The sequence below is a fragment of the Natator depressus genome, chromosome 8 (genome assembly GCF_965152275.1).
Source record: "Natator depressus isolate rNatDep1 chromosome 8, rNatDep2.hap1, whole genome shotgun sequence".
Taxonomy (NCBI): domain Eukaryota; kingdom Metazoa; phylum Chordata; order Testudines; family Cheloniidae; genus Natator; species Natator depressus.
In genome coordinates this window covers 34,482,997-34,504,408 of record NC_134241.1, presented here as the reverse complement: position 1 = coordinate 34,504,408, position 21,412 = coordinate 34,482,997, and the positions used below count along the sequence as shown (strand labels likewise).

The 21,412-nt window shown below is 36.1% G+C and overlaps 1 protein-coding gene across 2 annotated transcripts in view; it reads right to left on the bottom strand.

Annotated features, from left to right (window-relative positions):
* The window catches only part of MATR3 (matrin 3), a 44,591-nt gene that overhangs the window by 19,999 nt on the left and 3,180 nt on the right, over positions 1-21,412 (bottom strand). Inside the window, exons 2-5 of one of the 2 annotated variants that reach the window (XM_074960715.1) lie at positions 10,447-11,511; positions 4,827-4,888; positions 4,129-4,170; positions 929-1,029 (exon numbers count right to left, since the gene is read on the bottom strand). In XM_074960715.1, coding sequence (XP_074816816.1) covers positions 929-1,029; positions 4,129-4,170; positions 4,827-4,888; positions 10,447-11,349 — 1,108 coding nt within the window. In that variant the 5' untranslated portion in view covers positions 11,350-11,511. Of the gene's footprint in view, positions 1-928; positions 1,030-4,128; positions 4,171-4,826; positions 4,889-10,446; positions 11,512-18,860; positions 18,948-21,412 lie in introns of those variants that run through there. The other variant, XM_074960716.1, reaches the window with a different exon arrangement.

Here is a 21,412-nt window from a genome sequence, read left to right as displayed (position 1 = left end):
TAGACCCCTAGCTGGGGAGGAGGCCTACACTGGGTCTGGGGGCATGTTGGGGAGTGTCTGGGTCACAACAGGCCATCAAGGTTTACAAATGGGTCCTGATCCCAAAAAGGTTGAGAACTACTGCTTTTAGATATTGATCCAGAGCACACTGCTGAAGTCACTTAAGGTATGCATTGACCCCAATAACCCAACTGGAATTTAACAGAACTGCTATACTGAAAAGTCTCCCATATTTATTTATACGTAAATGAGCTGAGACGTTTTATTAAAGTGCAAGAAAAAAAAAAGTTAATGTAATGTTTTGGTTGAGATTTTGGATGCAAACCTCAGAATTATGACCCTACAGCAACACTGATTCTACCATACTGCATATATTAAGGAATAAATTAAAGTAAGTCTGTTAAGTAGTTAGTTAAGGCTCAAAATTTCGGCTTATGAAATTTCTAAGTATGAATGAAAAGAAACTAATGAAAGCATTAGTTCTCTTTAAAACATTTTTCTGCAGCGTTTGCAAGACAGATATGCACTAACATGATGCTAGCCTCTCGAGAATGACACCCAGAAAGCTAGATTGTCTCATCTACTTTAATGATTCATATTACTTGAAGTGGAAAAGTAAACTATAAATGAAAGGTAGGGTTTTTTTCTTTTGTTTTGTTTTAACAATATATGGTTTTAGTAACAAAAGAAAAGTTTTAACTATTTTTAAAGTTCTTGAGTTTTTTAATCTGACAGTGCCAACTTCAAACAAACTCAAAATAAAACTTGTGACTACGTTAATGTTGCTGTGAGATCCTTCAGTTTCCTTAGCTAAGTTTTGACTCTCATCCTGCATAGAGTTACATGTGTCATTTAGTAGAACCCAACATTTCAGATAACCAGGAATTTGAGAGGAGTGCATTGAAAAAGATTTGTTTACTCATGTTACCTCTTGGCCCAATTGGCGGTCCAAGATGAAACGGAGGTGGTGGAGGCCCCAAAATTCCTGGTGCAGGATTTGTAGATTGCTGCAACATAGACCGATCACCCCTAGAAACGTAGATACAAAACAAAGCATATTAACCTTTAAAAAAAAAAAACTTTTCACTGAGCCCCTAGAAAAGTTGTGTCCACATCACAAATACATTTGATACCATACCCTTGAGGGAAAGGAAAATTACAGCTAATTCTAGAAACCTCCCAAACTCACAGTAAGCTTTTCTACAAAGTTTGAAGAATTTAGCCAATTCCCAGTAGCCAGAGAACTAATCCTGAAGCAAGAAACAAACCCAAAAGATGAAAAAAGAACGAGGAGTACTTGTGGCACCGTAGAGACTAAAATTTATTTGGGCATAAGCTTTCGTGGGCTAAAGCCCACTTCATTAGATGCATGCAGTGGAAAATACAGTAGGAAGATAGATATATATACACACAGAGAACATGAAAAAATGGGGGTTGCCCATGTTCTGTGTATATATCTTCCTACTGTATTTTCCACTGCATGCATCTGATGAAGTGGGCTTTAGCCCACAAAAGCTTATGCTCAAATAAATTTGTTAGTCTCTAAGGTGCCACAAGTACTCCTCATTCTTTTTGCTGATACAGACTAACATGGCTACCACTCTGAAACCTGTCACCAAAAGATGAAGGTCGCCATCTGCTAATGAAATCCAGGGACAACACATGCTGAGAAACTTTGAGAAGGTGGAGGTTGGTGGGATTTCTAACAAGGGTGTTACTGGACCCTGTCTTGGAACTTCACCTGTATCCGCCACCTCTGGTTAGTTGGTGTCTGAAGAATAGAGGGGGGAAAAACCCTGCTTACATTAAGAAGATTCTTTTTGCAACCATAAGGGCTAGAAAATAGATTTTTTAAAAAACAAAATCATAAATCTGTTAATGGTTTAAGGCCCTTCTCTGCATCTGGGAAAGCTTCCTCCACACAACCAAAGAGTGGATTTTTAAAGATGTTCTTTCCTACATATAATGTTTCAACAATAGTCCTGTCTTAGGACGTACCAGGGATAGCGAGCAAGTGCTGCATCACATGAAAACCAGTATTCTACTTCTTCCAATGGTATGTGTCGTCCATTTATAGCTGTGATAGATCATCAGATGTGTGGTGGTATAAAAGCTTTACTGGCACTTATATGGGCTGAGCTGTATAAATCAGTAATGTCTACACTATTAATATTATTACAGCTAAATATAAAATTACCACAGTAATTAAAATGTACTTCTGCATCTTTATTGTATCAAGTTGTATACAGTTTAAAGATGAATTACTTGTACTAGTAGTTTAACTAAGAATTAAGGGGAAATTTGTAAGAATTATGCTATTTTAGCAGCTAATAGCTACAGTACTCATGATTGGAAGATTACGAACACAATATAATATATTCACCACTGCAGTGTGAGCACCCTAAATTCTACATATTTGTATGTCTAGGGGAAAAGATTACTGAAAACGAAAAGTCTTAACATTGCCTGATCAAAAGAGCAACCCTGAAAATCTTCTCTCACAGAAGTTTTCAGGTGTCTGGCATTTGCCTTAGAAGTCTGATCATGAAGTTTTAGCAAGTCTGCCTACTTCTCAGAAAAAAGTAGTTTGTGCTTTATTAAAAAAAAAGTTTGTCCAGCTTCAACCTAATCATTTTGGGACAGTGAAACTTCCAAGACAGAAATTGATCACATTCTTCCCATGCTCCACATCTGTGATCATTTGCTGAAGTCATGATCTGATACTGAACTCCAAATTTGAGATTTGGATTCCTAGGTATCAAAGGATTTAACAACCATTTTTATCCCATAGGTTTTATGGCAGGATTACTTCTCAAAATCTGGCAATTTTATAGCTAAGATTTCAGTTTTAGTGTAATGTACTTTAAAGGCAGATACTTTCCTAAACAATGGATTTCTTTAATTATTTTAGGCAAATATTTAGTTAGTTAAATAAATATTACTTTATCACCATGTAATGCTATTTAATAATGAATTATTTCAAGTTTTCATTCTGCAATTTATTATTCCCTATTCTCTGCACAAACTCCTCCAGAGTGAACATGAAGGAGTGAAGGAAACAGACATCAAAGCAGATAAAAATCAGGATTATTTTTATAAATCAAGTAACTTAAAAATCACTTTTTTTTTTTTACTTATATGCTGCTAGTTGTTTACTTTCTTCCCCTTTTTAGAGTCTTAAATTGCTATAGTGGCCATTTATATCTAATTTTCTAATCATTAAAAAAATTACGTAAAATCTGAAATTCTACTAAAGTTTCAAACTTAAAAAGTTCCTATTTGCTGAAAAAGAAAAAAGTCTAGAGCCTCATTAACATCCTCACTGTAAACATCACAAACTCAAAATTGATAAGCAAAAAGCCCATGCTCTATTTGGAATCAGCATCACCTTTCCATACACTGAACTTCCACAAGTCAATGACCTGATCCTGGTCCCACTGAAGTCAATGGCAAAACTCGCACCTATGACAGTGGTGCAGGATTTAGTCTTCAGTGCTCCTAAGTCATTTAGGCTCCCAAGGGTGAGATTTAAAACAAACCCTAAAAGCAATCTTTAGATTCCCATAAAAGCAATTAAGACTATACTTAATTATAAGCAAGAGTAGTCTTGTTGAAGTTGGAATCACGGCTTTCATTTTCCAATATTTTAGTAGTGGCATTAAGTTCTCTCCTGCTACTGCCAGGATTTATAATATAGTTCATTATAAATTTTTATCTAAAGTTGCGATAGCAAAAAAATTCAGAGTCATTTTACAAAGCCTCAATCTGATTTAAACAGCTACACTCCAGAAAATGTCTCTGTTTCCTAGATATAATTACACAAGGAGAGCCAACTCAGTTGAATCAGTGCTGCTTTTCAGCTGGTATAAAGAGCAGTCCACCCGTAAGGAAATTTGGACAAGTATCCAGATAGGGTAAAACTTTAAAAAACCAAAACCCTGCACTTTATCCTATACTGCGTGATAGGAAACTGAGCCCCTTTGTTCTGACACACTGAATGATTTTAGTATTTCCAATATTTGACAAAGTTGAAAAAAAATGCCAAGTTTTAATTACAATCATTTCATTGCATTATGTACTTCCAATATAAAAGTAACTTGTATTTTGCGTTGTTCATGTTTTACTTACATTCCATGTCCAGAATCACTATCAGGATTCCACTCTGGATATCTTTAAATAGAAAAAGGTCATTTATAAGAAAGATATAAAATTGGGATTGCAAAGGACAGTATCTACACAAAACTACTGCAAATTCACATTTTTCACGGGAAGCAGGAAAACATGAACACATTGTACAGGAATAATTTGGATAGCATGATTGGCAGCCATAAAACAAATGCAATTTATAACAGCCATAAGCACTTTAATGCTAATTAGGAGATTAGGTGGGGGTTTTTTCCAGACTAGGAAGTGTATTGTACTTAAATATCAAATATCTAGCAATAAGCTGTAGTATTACAAACAGGAGAGGTTTGAGTCTTCACTATGTAGAACAGACTGAAAGGAGAACCTCTTGGAAGTTCGCACCACAAGCACAACTAGGGAATATTGCAAGAAGTTACAAACATTCAACACCTGCAGCTGGCACTGTCTAACATATGTAAATTGTAAGGACTTAGTAGTCTAAATTGCCTTTCTCCAGCAAATTTGATTACTTTTTGGCCTGGAGATGCTTAAGGGGAATGGCTAAAACAAGTTTAACGTATGGTCTTCTCAGTGCATACCAGGCAAATTATTTAAACCTGCTCTGTAAAATATAGTTAACAGCTGTTGAATTCTACATGCCCTCATGCCACAAGAATGCTTAAGGTATTTCAAACTCATACATTTCAAGAAGAAGCTGACAACGTCGACTGTGGGTTGCTCCATTGATATGGTGGTTCCACTCCTGCAGTAAAGTAAACAGTTACAATTAACAACATAGGATCAAATATTTTGTAACAAAACATTCCCTCTGCACAGCTATGTACCTACTCTTCTATGCAGAGGTATTTAACAAATATTTGTGCATAGATGCTGAAGTCTGTTTGTAGTGCTTTAAAGATACAATGAATTTTGACCTACCTTAAAACTGTTATAACCTGACAAAGTGTCCGATGGAAAATGTCCTCTGGAATCTAAGGGCTTGATTCTGGCTTCAGATATCCAAAGCTCATCATGAGAAAATTTGCTAGAGTATGCCTGCAGGGAGCCCAAGGTTTTCCTTTCATAGCCTTGAGATTTTTTCCTAACCCCTCTGCTTTACACCTCAGACCTTCAAAGACTACCATACTTACAAATACTGCATTCAGTAGCACAAAACCCAGAAGATGAAAAATTGTAAGGAATTCAGAAAAGAACAACAAAAATCATTAAGGGGTTAGAGGGACTGACATATAAGGAAAGATTAAAAGAACTGAAAGTGCATAGCTCGGCCAGAGAACGACATTAGGGAGAAATAGAAGTGTACAAGTATTTGAATGATACAGACACCAAAGAGAGGAGGGACTTGTTTAGGATGATAATTAGGACTAATGGAATTAAATTAGGCAAAATAATATTTAGGTTAAACATCAGAACAAGTTTAATGAAAAGAACCCCTAGAATGTGGAAAAGACTCCAAAAGCCAAGTGGTAGAATCTTCATTTGCTTAGGTCATTAAAACAGGACTTAGTTTATCAAGTAAAAGACCATATTTTCCAAAGCTTTAACAGACCTACCAGACAACTACTAGCCAGAGTCAGATACAAAAGATGAGTACTGGGGAAGGGCAGAAGGGTCTCACATCTACCAGGTGCAGAGGCAACAACCTGATGATAAACCCAGTACTTCAGTTTGTGGGAAGAGGGAGGTTGCTGGGATTTCTATAAGGAGGCTATTCCTAGATCCTATTTAGGGGTTCAATTTTCCATATCAGCCTCTGAGAAAGTATCTGATAAATCTGAACTATGACTACAACTATTGAAAGAACTGAGTCTCCCCTCCCCCCCCCCGCACTGTTCCCCAGTCTTCCAACCATCAAAGGGAGCTCTGTGCTACTCTATTCTTTCCCCAATGGCCAGTTTTGGTTCTCTTCCCTCATGAAGATGTCCAGTGCCTGCTCTTGCTGTTTCTCGCAGCTTTCATAAGCAACTGCAGAATGAAAGGGACATGATTTCCGAGTTCCACTCTTGATCAGGGGTTCCAAACAAGTAGCAATGAAACTGACCAGAACCTTATTAATTCCACTCTGCTGCAGTCAAAGAAACCCATGATCATCAGCAGAAGTACTGGAGCAATTAGTTATAGTACAACTATATTTTCAAGCTTAAATTCTGCACACATTGACGGCCTCTCTGTTCTCCAGAAAAATCTTACTCCGTATGTGCAACGTTTCCATTTTTAAGATGTTATAACCATCCTCCTGGGTAAAGCAATGAAGTATCTGAGGCTAATTGTACTGCCTTGCCTCCAAGAACTCAGAGTTTTAATGGCCTTGCAGCAAAAGAATGAATGATCATTCAAGTCTCCCACGCAGCATTGTCACTAAGCTATAATTAGGGCCCTGCCAAATTCAAAACCATTAAAAATGCGTCACAGACCATGAAATCTGGTCTTGTGTGCTCTTTTACCCTATGTTATATAGGTTTTACGGGCGAGACCAGCATTTCTCAAACTGGGAGTCCTGACCCAAAAGGGAGTTGCAGGAGGTCACAAGGTTATTTTAGGGGGGTTGCAGTATTGTCACCCTTACTTTGAGTTGCCTTCAGACGTGGGGGGCTAGAGAGTGGCGACTGTTGGCCGGGTGCCCAGCTCCCCGCCAGCAGCAGTGCAGAAGAGTGGCAATACCATACCATGCCATCCTTACTTCTGTGCTGCTGCTGGCAGCGGCTCTGCCTTCAGATCTGGGCCTCAAGCCAGCAGCCGCCATTCTCCAGCTGCCCTGCTCTCAAGGCAGCACCGCCACCAGCAGCAGCACAGAAGTAAGAAGGGTAGCAGTACCATGACACCCCCTACAATAACACTGTGACCCCCCCCAATCCTTTTTGTGTCAGGACACCTATAATTACAACACCATGAAATTTCAGATTTAAGTAGCTGAAATCACGGAATTTATGATTTTTTAAATCCTGTGACCGTGAAACTGACCAAAATGGACAGTAAATTTGGTAGGGCTGATTTTTTTTTAAGATATATAAAACACATCAGAGAGCAGGATGAAATCCTGATCACTCACTCTATCAGAGGTTGTTTGTTTGTTTTCAAAAAGGAGGACACCACTTGGTGCAGGATTCACAAGATCTGAGTTCCCACTGTTGGCTCTGCAATTGTGAACTTGTAGAACAATGATTTTAACGCACGAACATGTGAACAAGCGTCAGTTTATTCCACTATATACCAAACATTCATTACTTAAAAATAAACGGAGGCCAAATTTGGAAAAGGAAGATCATTTAAAGCTTTTAAAAGGTGGTACAAACAGATTTAAGTCATTTAATACAAACAGGCATCCCCTAAACAATAGGAAAATGTAAACTTTGGAGTTTACAATGCACTTTTAATTTGAAAAGTTTCCAAGGCTGGCTCGGCTAGAAGTAAATGTGTATATGAAGTTGGCTTACAAGTTTATTCTTTAAAAGTGACAAACTAAATTAAATATCCTCTGTGTAGCCTGGCTGGGATTTTAACATATAAAGAAGTTGGGCACCCAATTCCACACTGAATTTCAAATTCCCTCAGGTTCTTTTGAAAACCCATCCTATACATATATTTACAAATTAATTTTTACAAGTGAAGTTTTTTTTTTTTTTAAAGTAAGGTGAAGTTAGCTTGCCTACTTAGATTTTTCTTTAATAGTTTTACCACATTCTATTAAAAGGGTTCTAGACTCCTTAAAATATTACTCAGGTTGCTTCAGGATCCAAGTTTCCCAATTCTGAATTTTCAGGGCATATTTACACACAGACATTGGTCTAGGTGCGTGTCTGAAATTAAACTCTTAAGTACCCTCAGCTCCCACTGAAGTCAATGGCATTGCTCATGACTTTAGAAAAAAAAAAATCAGGCCAAGCTTATTTAGGAGCCTAACTTTAGACATATATTTATTAGTCCTAGCTATTACTTTTAGAAACCCATGTCTCTTGAATGTTTTACTTTCAAGTTAACCTACTCATGCTCTTCCGTCTACCACAATGGGTCTGTTTTATTTTACGGGGAGAGTTAACATTTGCCTAAATCCTGTTCTGTGATGTAAGGGGTCAAAACTGATAAAGTTCGTAATCAGACAATTTGGGCAGTGTTTCTTTTCACAAGTAGATGTTAGAACAAGCTATCAATCATCAATGAATATTTATACACAAAGTTAAAGGAACAACTAGTAACATATACAGAAAAGGAGCGCAACTTCTTATATTTGTGAAGTCAAGTTAAGTTTTTCCCTTTGGCAGACTTTGATAAACCACATAGTCCCTTCTCTGTCCTCCTGATATTATTTCATTTTAGAGGAAAGAGAAGATATTGTAGTAATAAGCTAGAGTTGTCCCAGCTCAGAGAAGCATATTTCAATCTGCTTCCCCTAGAATTTGCTTCAGATCTTAGTGTTTTATCTGTGACTCAAAATCAGAAATACTATAACGTAAGGAATATCTAACAAAACTGGAGAAAATATGGTACCTATATCATTGCAGGAAAATATTTTCTTCTTGCAGTGGTGTTATTTCTGGATAAGAAAGCAGACCCCAGGATTTGGATCCTGGCAAAATAGAGGAACCGGTTTCCAAAATATTTTATATGATGTATTGGAAGTTTAAGTCTGCACATGTATTATGTTACTAACTTGATCTTAAACAGTTTAAAGTGAGCTAAAGAATGTTTATAAATTTAAAGTGTTTTCAATACACTGTCAAAAGGGGGGAAAATATTTTTTCGTATTCGAAAAAAAGCTTCCTTTCACAATTGGCTTCTTTTATGCCAAGTTCCTGTACAAAACAAAGCAAGCAGAATAGAGTAAGTGAAAGTGCTAAAAAAAACCCTTTATAACAGAAGAATTAGTTGATACCATTATAAAGTATCTCAAGATGTTAACATTTAACTTCTGTAACCAAATAAGATGTTTTCATAGAACTATGGGTTTGTTGTTTATTTTGTTTGTATCAGTTACAAAAATAAACTTAAAATAAAGGAGAAAAAAAATTATTATTGGAGTTACCGGAAGTAATAATTCATATACCTGTATTTGCTTTGTCAGGTTAGTAAATACAATACAACAGCTAAATTCTCAAGTTATATGGACACTTGAGGTTTCTTAATTTTAGTTGTTTTACACAAAATATTGCTTTAAAATGTTTTCAAGTGTAGGTAATACTTCCAGATGTTACTGTAAAGAAAAAGTTAGTAACAATACTACCACATTAAATCAATTTTAAGGCAAATGTATGTATTCTTAACTTGAATAATTTTCCCCAAAGCCTTCAAATGAAAAATATAATGTAACTGATTTTGACCAGAGGGGCATTAAAAGCCAATTTCAAAATTCAGCTGCCTAGTATATTGAAAATCAGCAAGAATGAATAAAACCAAAAAGCTGAAAGTAAGAGGGCTCTGAAATAATATCTGAGCAAATAAGCCAGTTTGAGTGAATTGTCACCTTATCAGAGACCTGAACTATAATTATGAATAATTTAAGAGGGAAGTCTGATCAAAAATAAATATACCAGAAGATCCACTCTATTTGCAAGTCAAGTAAAAGAACACTACCAGGAACACAGAGCAGGATACTGCAGCAGCAGACTGATTTTTTCTGAGCTTCTAAAGGGACAGATGCAACATGTGACAATAAAAAGGGAGTCTGAAGTGTGCTTAAGAAAGTTGTGAAAAAAGGAGAAAAAATGACAAATTTCAGCCATAGTATGAGATAGAGTGTTAAAGTGAAATTAAAAAGGCAAGAATGACCTAATCTAAAATGTGAATTATACTCCTGCAAATAAGTTCCAGGGCTCTACATTAACTCTTTCCCTTTGGCCATGGACAAGGAAAAAAGCAGTATTGTGCAAGAATGCATCTTAACTACATATAAATCAGCAATCAAGACAGATGTGGAGGAGAGCTGAATCTAGCTTCCTGAATAGCACAATAGATACACTGCGAAAAAAAACACAACCAAAAACAAAAATACCAAAAAAACTGCTTAAATGCCAGATGTTTGTGGTTAAGAGAACATGTAGGATGTAAAATATAAATAAGATATCCCAGCAGATGATAGCTGTTTGGTCTGAAGTTAAGCAATCTGGGTAAATAGAATATTAATGTAAAGCCCTGGTTTAAAGTGTTCATTAACAATTACTTTGTAAATAAACAAAGTGCCTTTTTCACTCTCAAATTTTCAGATTTTAAAAGTAATTAGGCTATAGAAATAGTCAAAGAAATAGGTAAAAACAGAATAGATACTACAATGTAAAGGAAAATAGAAGCATCTGATGCATAACTCACCTTATTAGAATGAACTGGCATATCACATATAGAGCACAGATGGGGATAACCCTTCGGTAAGAATCCATGGAAGTCTTCAATATTGCTATTTGGAGGAGCACCTCTCTTTTTCTCAAAGAGAGATCTCTCAGGACCAGGACCACGACCCATTCTGTCATACTCACTTTCATATTTATGATAGTTATGCGAAGTCTCACCATAAAAAGAGTCATCCCTACACCTTTCTCCATCTCTTAATCTGTCATCTTCATAATCCATTCTGTCATAATAACCAGATTCTTGAGAACGACTTCCATGGTCATAGTCAACCACTGGGTTGAGACTAGGACCACGATCATCAAAACTATCTCTTCTAAAGTGCCTTTTTTCTTCCCAATCATCCCTAGGTACTCTGTATGGTGGCTCCCGTGTAGATGATCTGCCATCTCTACCATAACTCAATGAAGGACCTTCTTCAGCTCTCCTCCTTTTAAGTTGTAGAAGGATTTGAGGCAAGTTTTCAGGAGTAATCTTGTCCTCGGGATAGCGACTCAGTTCATCTAAGTCTCTAGCAGACAGACCAAAGCTGGCCAAAATATTAGTGGCCTGGTCTGCATCTCCACGGTGCTGAGAAGACAAAGGGAGTGGACCTCTACTTCCAATGTTAAAAATAGATTGTAAATTATGGGAAGAGGTACTAGCAGAAGACAGTGCACTATGAGATCCTTGTTGGTTCAATGAAGAACTCATTCCAAGATTCATTAAGCTAGCAAGCCGTGCAGTACCCTGGTTCATCCTTCCAAGAGATGCTGGCATACTTAAAGACTGGGTAGCAGCAGTAAGAAGGCCTATTCCTGCAGATAGGTCACGCCCATGACCTTGTGAATCCCTACTTAGAGATGACTGCTGGAATGACTTGGACATTGTAGAACTATAGCTTGTCTACTTTATGGATCAAAATTTTAAAGATGGCTGAAAAGAAAGCTCACACTAGAAAGGTAAACTTCACTTCAAAATGGTAACGCCAAGAAAAAAGGATCAGTAATGACTGTAGATCTTCTTCAAGCTGAGAAACACCAGACAATTCTGTAGAAAAACAAGCAGTTTTAGTCATAAATCCCTTTAAACAGATGCAGTTTTAAACTTATGCATCATGTTGATCTAAAAAACATTTAAGATCTCAATCTTACAAGGCTTTTATTACATAGCTTAAACAGATTTGAGATGTACTCAGAACCTACATATATTACTTCAGATAAAAATACAATAGTTTTTCCTCCTATACAAACTAGTCTTCTCTGACAAAAAATGAGTCATACTGAAGATAAGTGAATTTCAGAAGCTTTAGATGTTAGAAAGCATCTCAAGTTTACTAGCACACAAGCCTTGATCTTTAATGGTTTTGTATACACCCTACATTACTATGCTAAGTTCCAGAAGACCACAAAAAAACAAAGCCATAGAAACCAAGATGAATTTGCCATATACACATTTGGAAATGAAAACTATACCACTATAGAAAAGGACGAAAGGGAAGTTATAAGTAACTGAAGTTTGGGCAACAAGTGTCTATTATAAGATCTAGTAAATAAGACCAAACATAATATTCAACCTTTATGCAGTCAAATCAAATTACTGAAGTGAAGACAGATGTGAACAAGAAAAATAAGTTTTAATTTGGTAGAAAGTAAATAAGACCTCTTGCTCAAATTGCAATTATATGGTTAATACCACATATGAAATGAATCTATTCACTATACCACAGCCATAACACATCAGCCTGTGCTATCAGATCTCAAGCTAAATAAGGCCAGGTTTCGTCAGTACTTGGATGGGAGATGTCCAAGGAAAACCCTATTGCTGCAGGATGAGGTACTGTTAAATCACAAGATGGTGCTATTCTCCCCGCCCCCAATCCCAATCAGTTCTGAACCAACACACTGTTAGGAAACACTGATGATACTGCTGTCTTTTGGATGTGACTTAAAATTGAGATCATGACCATGATGGTTGTTAAAGGTCCCTGAGCATTTTTCACAAGAGATGAATATTACCTGGAATTTACCTATGATACTAGAGCAGAGTAATATATTCTGCCTAATTACATTTCTTCTGCAGTTTCAACTGGATATGGTATTCTTCACTTCCTACACTGTTTTGTAGGGTTTCTGTGCACTTTTTGACAGCTGTTTTATTCCAATCCAGAGATGCTGTACTTCAAAGGGATTTCATTTTTGTGGAGAGGTGTGGTAGTGTATTTCCCCTCACATTTACACCTCTACAGACTTGTGGCATGCGCTGCCTAAGCAATCCAATTCCCCATATGAACGCCCTTCTCTGGTAACAGAGGAAGACTGCATTTGGGTCCTGAAAAGAATACACCCATTGAATTCCTGCATGGCCACTCACCCATAAAAGCATAATGGCCTTGCAACAGAGAAAAGAAACATTTTGGAGGAGAGACAAGGGAATAAATGCGAGGGTCTTCCTCTGAAGAGATGAAAAGCGGAGAAGCTCTATGGCACACACCAGGCACTTAGCCTTGCAGAGTTTCCCGTTCCCAATACTAGGATAATTCAAAAGTACAAGCAGGGGTTTACAAGTGTGTGATCCTCATAACTGCATACTGAATTTAAATCCATTTTTCGGTGGTGACTAAAGTAAAATATTTTTTCAGCAATATTTTTAAGTGTAAAGCACTTTGGTATCCTCTGGGGTGCAAGATGCTATATATGTCATATGTATCAATGCTTCACCAAATATTTATGATTTATATCAGAGATGTAGGGAATCCTATAATAGATGTGAATAATACACAAAGCCAACACAAAAGGACCACCACCAATGCATCCAACGTTATGACTATAATTTTGCTTTACCGATGGTTAAAAATCATCTGAAGCCTTTTGCAGTCAATTGACATAAGTTTCATTGTATATATTTCAGATGGTATCTATAAGATTAAGCAGCATGGGAAAAACTTATTTGGAAAGAGCAAATGATGTGGCGAGGTAGAAGGATATTTCAGACATCAGTAGTTGCACAATAAATTACTCAGTGACAAGAATGCAGGGAGGGACAGAGAAGGCAGGTGGCTAGGTGAAATGGTGAGATCCAAGACTCAAGCTGAACAAGTTTCAGGAGTCTCTTTATTTAAAAAAGGGACATTTTTGGACTGTATTGTTAAATTAAGAGCCAATTAAATGTTCAAGTATCAGAAATATGTTCAGACTTGCTCATATTCAAGATAAAGTCGGTAGCAGCATTCTGTAATAGTTCACACTACCTTCAAAATACTTCACAAACTACTCTACAAAGTAAATTTTACTTCATTTTATATACATCTGCATTAACTTAAATCCTTAAAGTATAGTTCATGTACACATTTGTAGCATGGGACAGAATTTGGTTTTTAATAGTGCCTTTCTTAAGGTTGATCAAGGAATTTTGCAGAACGGTGAGTTAGAAACTGGTAATAAAGGTTGAGCATACAGCCATATGCCCAGCAATAGCTTGATGTACCTAGCTTTGGACCTCAGAACCTGTTTAAACTAGAAGTTGAACAGGACACCAATGTTATCTACAGTATTATTCAAAAAGTAATGTTTCCCTCAAAAGCAGATCCACCACTAATCCTCCTGCCAAACTTATTGTGAGTTCACTATCCATAGCTTTGGTCAGAATACCACTGAACAAAACCAGGAGTATTTGAGTAGTAGCACCTCAGAGTTCTGCTGCAGAGAGAAACTGAGTTTCACTCTGTAGCCTGGCTCTACATATGAATTGCTTCTGCAGAGTGTAACTGCAAAGATGCTGTAGATCTGCAGAGAGGAAAAGAGAAAGCCAGAAAAACAGAAATGAAGACTACAAACACAGAAAAGACAGAGCAGGGAGAGAAACTCAGGAGAGGATGAAGACAGACAATTATGTGGAAAACCACTGCTGACAGAATTGTGGGTCTTTTAGTAGTTTGTGTACTATACCATAAATCTGTTTATCCTTGTTAACTTTCAAGAAGTAGAATATAGAGGGAAATTAAGCTTCTGGGTAGATGTCTCTAAATATTTCCTCATATCATTGGCATCTGATGATTGCCACCAGTCTTTTGTTTGTACATTAAGATCAAAAGTGGGAAGGGGACAAAAAGAAAGAAATAAGAGCCACTAATTTCATAACCAAAGGATGTTTAATTTCTACATGGTCAAGTTTAACATCTCATTCAAAAGACAGCATTTCTAACACTGCAGGCCCTTGAAGGACTGCAGTACAGTGCCTATACCAGGTATTGACAAGTCCTGATGAACCTATACCCCAAGATCTTCTGACTTCCAAGTGAGTGTGCCATCAACTGAGCCACACAAACAAGATGACCATGACTGATCAAAGCAGTGGAAGGAATTGAGGTTTGATTTAGCTCAGTTCAAAGTGTAGTGCTATGAAAGTGTTGTTCCCAGTATAGTTAAAATTGTAACAGATGTGTTTTGGAATCTAAATTTTAATTATAAAGATTTATAGTCAGAAAATGGATAATATCAAACTTTGAGAGTTTATAGTAAAAGCTATTTCAACATCAAATCATTTTTAAAGTCAAAAGGCTACTAACTACAGATAAACATGAACAATGTCAAACAATCTTTAGAAACAAGTTGTGCAAGAAAGTTCTCCAAAATAAATCTAATGAAAGGTTGACAAAATGCAAAAAAGAAAAATTGGAACCATACTGAATGTGTAGCTGCCATATACAAAGGCAGATTAATGCTGATTTTCAAACAGTACTGGGATTTTGTTCTATTTTAATATAGAAACAGTATTCATACTCTGTTTCTAAACATTTAGAAGTCTGATAGCCATACTGTGCCATCCATTTTCAGTGGAAATTCCCCATGAAAATCAAGAAGCATTCTACTTTAGCAAATGGATAGCACTACATAAGTCTAAGTTCTAAGGATACATCAATCTTCGGCCATACAAACCTTAGCAGCAGCATCTTTTTAAAGGTACACTTAGGCTGAAAATATTTTTGAAAATTAATTTCCTTACCTGTGTAAATACCTTAGGCTATTAAAATAAAGTTTTAAAAATCTAAATGACATTTCATAGTTTGTGCTGTTTTACTATTTGTATTTCTCAGTTTGGACAATGAAAAATCAAACAATTTTCAAAAATCAAACTTTTGTTTCTAGTCAGTTTCACTTTCTGGTTTTCCTGCACCAATGTAGTACTGCAAACACTTGGAGGGAGGGGGTTAAATAAAAATCATGATAAAAACATAAAAATAACATCGTAGGGTTTTTTAAAACAATTTTTTCACCTAAATTACCTGACAAATGCTTCCTTTAAAAGGATACTAACAAGAGTTAAAGCCAAAAATGTAACCCAGCTTAATGTTTTCATGTTTGACGTGCTAATTCGAAGTCTAATATGTTAAACTATGTGTAAATTTTCTCCTTAAGAATTAGACCTACTAAACACACACACACACATACACACCCACCCCCTTCCATTAAGGAATATTTCAACCCTTAGTCTTTAAGGACTGATACACATGTTATGGCACAAATGTTTATATAATCTACATATGTCACCAAAAACCATTTCATAATGGGATCACTTTTCAAAAGCGTATAAAGCCTCTGAAGCTCGTTTGCACACTCCCGAAAATAGTTTTTAAATAAGTTTAAATAAAAACCCTAGTCTCTAGTTGAGACTGTGTACCAAATTTCAGACAGCAACAAAACACAAACATAAGCACATAAAGACTTTAATTAAAGTGTTGACTAATTTGACTGTAATAGTATTAATATGCAATACCAAAATAAACTGACACTAAATACTGTACACATTTTGAAAATTAGACAAAAGCTTCAATGTCTATCTTTTATGTTCCACATCCATGTTGCCTCACCTTGTGAAGTGAGTGGACAAGAGTAAATCTACTCAGGTTTATTGCAGCTGTTCCATTTCCAATATGAACAAAAATCATAACTGTCTATTGTCAACGCAATTTTTGTACTTACTCCTATGTTCTTTGTTCAAACTCTGTTTTACTAGTCACAGCAATAATCCATAACTACAGACATATGCACAATCTTCTTCCTACATTTGTTTCCAGCAACAGAATACCACTGTTAAGAAGTTGTTCTGTGTAAGGAAACTGGCTATTCCTATGCTGAAATAGACTGAAAGAATAGGCTGTGGACTTAAAAGAACTCCTCCAACTTCAGGGTTTTGTTTTTGGTTTGTTTTTTTTTTTTAAAACCTTTTAGTAACAGTTAACTCCTATAGTTTCTGTAACGAGGATTAAAGGAAACATAGGAAAATGCGATAAAGTCACAAAAACAGGCAGGAGAATCAGGAGCAGATGAAATACAAAAAATAACTGGTTTATATGTTAAAAAGCTTTGCAAGTCCTATTCTCAAATGCTAATTTTAGCATATAAACACACACACCCCAAATATAATTAACAGAACTTATTCTAATATAAAGACATATCCTACAGTCCTTAAATAAGTTATGTATCTATAATGGATGTGTAATTTCTCTTAATAGGAAGCAGGTTTCACTTCTGCAGGGAGCCAAAAATCTGCTGTGTGTGTTTAGGATTTTAAACAGATGCAATAGACTGAAGTTTGTTCAGTTTGAAAGCTAACTGTTCTAACTTATGAATGATCAATACAGATCTTAATATATTTGCAACAATCTCTATATTTTTTCTTTAGTTTAAGCAGAAGCCCATTATAATTAATTTCAACTGAACTAAACTGACTTTTTGTAATTGTTGTCCAATCTTTAATTCTAAAGGGTATGGCTTGAAAAATAAACCCAGTACCTAGAAGCCTGAGGATTAAGTTTGCCATATTAAACTGCATTGGTTTAAATCAATCCAATCACTGATTTAAATCTTGTTTTGCATTTATAATTTTTAATTTTCTAAGGAAAGGTTGAGTTTCATTCATTGGTAACCATTAAAACATGTTGATTTACAAACTAAACAAGTGCAACTAAAACCTTTACACTAAATTTGGGACGGATTGCTAACCAGAAGGAATACACTATATCAATACACATGTACGTAAGCTATATAATTGCTTAAATAAATTTGTTTACACTCTTTATTTATTTTTACATTTTTAATATGTCACAAAATGATGAAAGATGCATTTCTTATTTATAGATTACTACTTTACTGGAGACTGCATTCGGATGAAAAGTAGAAATTAAAAGTGCACAAAACAGCATTTTAAAATTGTTTATTAGTTTAATAAATCTATTTCAATTGTGCTGGACACAAGAAAATTTATCGAAACATACTTTGCATTTAAAACTGATTAAAACAAAGGGAGAGTATTCTCCGTAGTTAGTGAATTGAACTGATTGTTTCTGGTCACCAGACCCTTCCATTGTAGAACTAGCAGAATTCAGCCTCTCTCACCTTGTTTTTACTGAGATTGGAAGAGGAAAATAAGCTTTCCTACTTTTTCAACTCACAACCAATTTCTCAACTCTCAATGAACTAATAATTGAACTGAACTACTTGAATAAATTAAAATGAAAAAAAAAAAAAAAAAACCTCTATCTGCAGAAGTGGCTACTTCTGTCAAAACACAGTATAACACCAACAAATCCTGGTTCTACTTGCTTAGCCAGTGACTTCAACCAGTTCAGTTGTTTGACTTTCTCTAAAACTTCAGTGCCAGATATATACTGCTTAATTTTATTTAATTTAAACTATTTTAACAGATCATAGTAAGTTTAGGCCTTAACACAGGTTGCCAACTTCAAAAGTTTTTTTTAATTTTAATAAAAATAGTTTAAATAGAAAATTGATTTTAATGTATTTATTTTTATCCATTGTGTGTCCACAGACACAAGAGGTTGCAGGATCAGAGCCATAGTTTCAGACCTGGGAATGCTATGTAGCAGATAACTGCATCAGAAAGCAGTGTCTCCATTGTTGTAAAAGAAGTTCTATTGTTTATCACAAAAAAAATAAGTTACGTCAAATCAATGTTAAAAAATAAACTTTAGCTTAAAGTTAAGAAAGTTTCAAGACAGCATGGACGTGGAGACAAAACAGCTCTTTGTCAAAAAATAAGATGCCTGCTTCCTATCTCAGTCATATGTAACTTTTTTTTTTTTTTTTAAGTAGAGTCATACATTTTTGTTGTGCTGAAGTATGCAAACGAGGGGACAACCAGAAAATCATTATTTACCCCCCCTTTTTTTAAACAAAGGCTTTACTAAAAACAAAACAGCAATCCTAGAAAAAACAGATTTTAAAAAATGAAGAGGCTGAGCTAAAGAAAAAGAAAGGGGCACAAGAATTATTTTTATAAGTTGAAAATAGGGAAATACAGAGTAGAGATTTTTTTTAAATGTAACTGTTTCATCACGATTCATCACATGAACAAGCTAGCCTGTGCAACCACATTACCTTATCGGTGCTATCCTTGTGCCTCTCCCCTTTTTCAATCCTGTTTGTTAAACCCAGTCTGTAGAGAACCATAGAAACACATGACCATTCCAGCTCAAAAGAGGTCATCTAGCCCACCCCACTGAGGCAGGACCCGAAAAGGTGTTTGTCCAAACTATTCTTAAAAGCCTGCCATGATAGGGATTCCACAAGCTCTGCTGGAAGCTTATTCTGCTACTTAACTGTCTAGTTAGAAAGTTTTTCCTAAAACACCTAAACTAAATCTCTCTTGCTGCAGATTAAGCCAATTACTACTACTCCTATCCTCAGTGGACATGGAGAACAATTGATCACCATCCTTTTTATACAGCCTTTCATATGTTTGAAGACTTACCAGGTTCCTTCCCTCCCCCCCCCCCCATCTTTTCTCAAGACTAAACACAACAAGTTTTTTTTAATTTTCCTCATAACTGAGGTTTGCTGAAACTCATCATTTTTGTTTCTCTCCTCTGGACTCTCTTCAATTTGTCCACATCGCTCCTGAAGCATGGCACCCTGAACTAGAAACAATATTCCAGCTAATGCCTCACAAGTGCTGAGTAGATCAGGACATTACCTTCCACATGTCACGTATAACACTCCTGTTAATACACTCCAGAATTATATTAGCCACTCTCACAACTGTATCACTCTGTTGGCCGACATTCAATTTGTGATCTACTATAACCCCTAGATTCTTTTCTGTAGTACTACTTCCTAGCCAGTTATTCCCCATTTTGGATCTCGGTGATTTTTCCTTCCTAAATGTAGTACTTTGCACTTGTCTTTATTGAATTTCATCTTGCAGATTTCAGAACAATTCTCCAATTTATCAAAGCCCTTTTGAATTATATATAAGCCTGTCCTTCAAAATGCTTGCCATCCCTCCCAGCTTGGTGTCATCAGCAAATTTTATAAGTATACTCTCCACTCCATTATCCAAGTCATTAATGAAAACATCGAATAGTACCTGACCCAGCGTAGACCCTTGCAGGACCCCACTACAGTTTGACAGTAAACCATGTTAACTACTCTGTGTTTTCAGAGTTATAACAACTTATAGTAATTTCATCTAGGCCACAGTCTCATAAGCCAACTAAGGAGATATCATGTAGGGCTGTGTCAAAAGCCATACTAAAAATGAAGACATATCATGTCTAGGTCAGTGATCCTGTCAAAAAAGGAAATTAGATTGGTTTAGCACGATTTGTTCTTGACAAATCCATGTTGGCTATTATCCTCTAGATGCTTATAAATGTACCTTAGGATGAAATTCATCCGGTCCTGCCAACTTGAATACATCTAACATCTAAATATTCTTTAGCCTGTTCTTTCCCTTTTCTAAAATGCATTCCTTCCCCCTTGTTGTAATATTAATTTACGGCTTGTCTTAAACAAAGGCCCTGATCCTACAGTGAGATACAGTCAAGCAAATTTCTGCACTCAAGGGGAGCCTGACTGAAGTCCATGAGGCTCTACTCAGGACCATGAGTCAACCTGTGCATGTGCCACTGAAGCACAGGGACCTTAGGTCTTAAGCTCACTGTAGCAGAGACCATTATTACTATGTGCTTATACAGCACTTTGCCACAATGAGCTCCTAATCTTGATTAGGGTCTCTATGCACTACAGTTACACAAAGAATTTATAACAAGAATTTTGAAAGTGAGATGGAAGATTTAAACAAGTAAATAAGACTTGCTGTTATTTAATAAAAAAAACCTAGACCTTACAATGTATCACAGGGGTTTTCAAACTGGGGGTTGTGAACCCTCAGGGCATTGTGAAGTTATTACATGGGGGGTTGTGAGCTGTCAGCCTCCACCCCAAACTCCGCTTCGCCTCCAGCATTTATAATAGTGTTAAATGTAAAAAAAAATTGGCTTTAATTTATAAGGGGGTCACACTCAGAGGCTTGCTGTGTGAAAGGGGTCACCACTACAAAAGTTTGAGAACCACTAAATCAGAAACAGAGTCACCCAAAGATGGAGCAAGTCACAAGTAGCAGAATAATACAGACATCCCAACCTTAGGTCTCTTGACACACCAAGATATAGAAGCTAAACAAAAACTGCATACCTACAGATAAAAAGAAAAGGAGTACTAGTGGCACCTTAGAGACTAACCAATTTATTTGAGCATAAGCTTTCGTGAGCTACAGCCATCCGATGAAGTGAGCTGTAGCTCACGAAAGCTTATGCTCAAATAAATTGATTCGTCTCTAAGGTGCCACTAGTACTCCTTTTCTTTTTGCGAATACAGACTAACACGGCTGCTACTCTGATACCTACACATATTTCTGCAATTAGACCAAGTTATTTTCTTTCCTGATGAGATCAAAATGCTGTTTGTGAACTTGCTGGCACATATTTTACTTGCAGAGAAGACAACGTGATGGTTCATTCAACAGTTTTACTGCCGAAACCAAAAAATCCTTTTGTTTAAATTAAGATGACATCATAATACATGTACGAAAACTGAGAAAGCACAGAAATACTAGGAGGCATTTATACTTATTTCTAAGAATTTTTGAT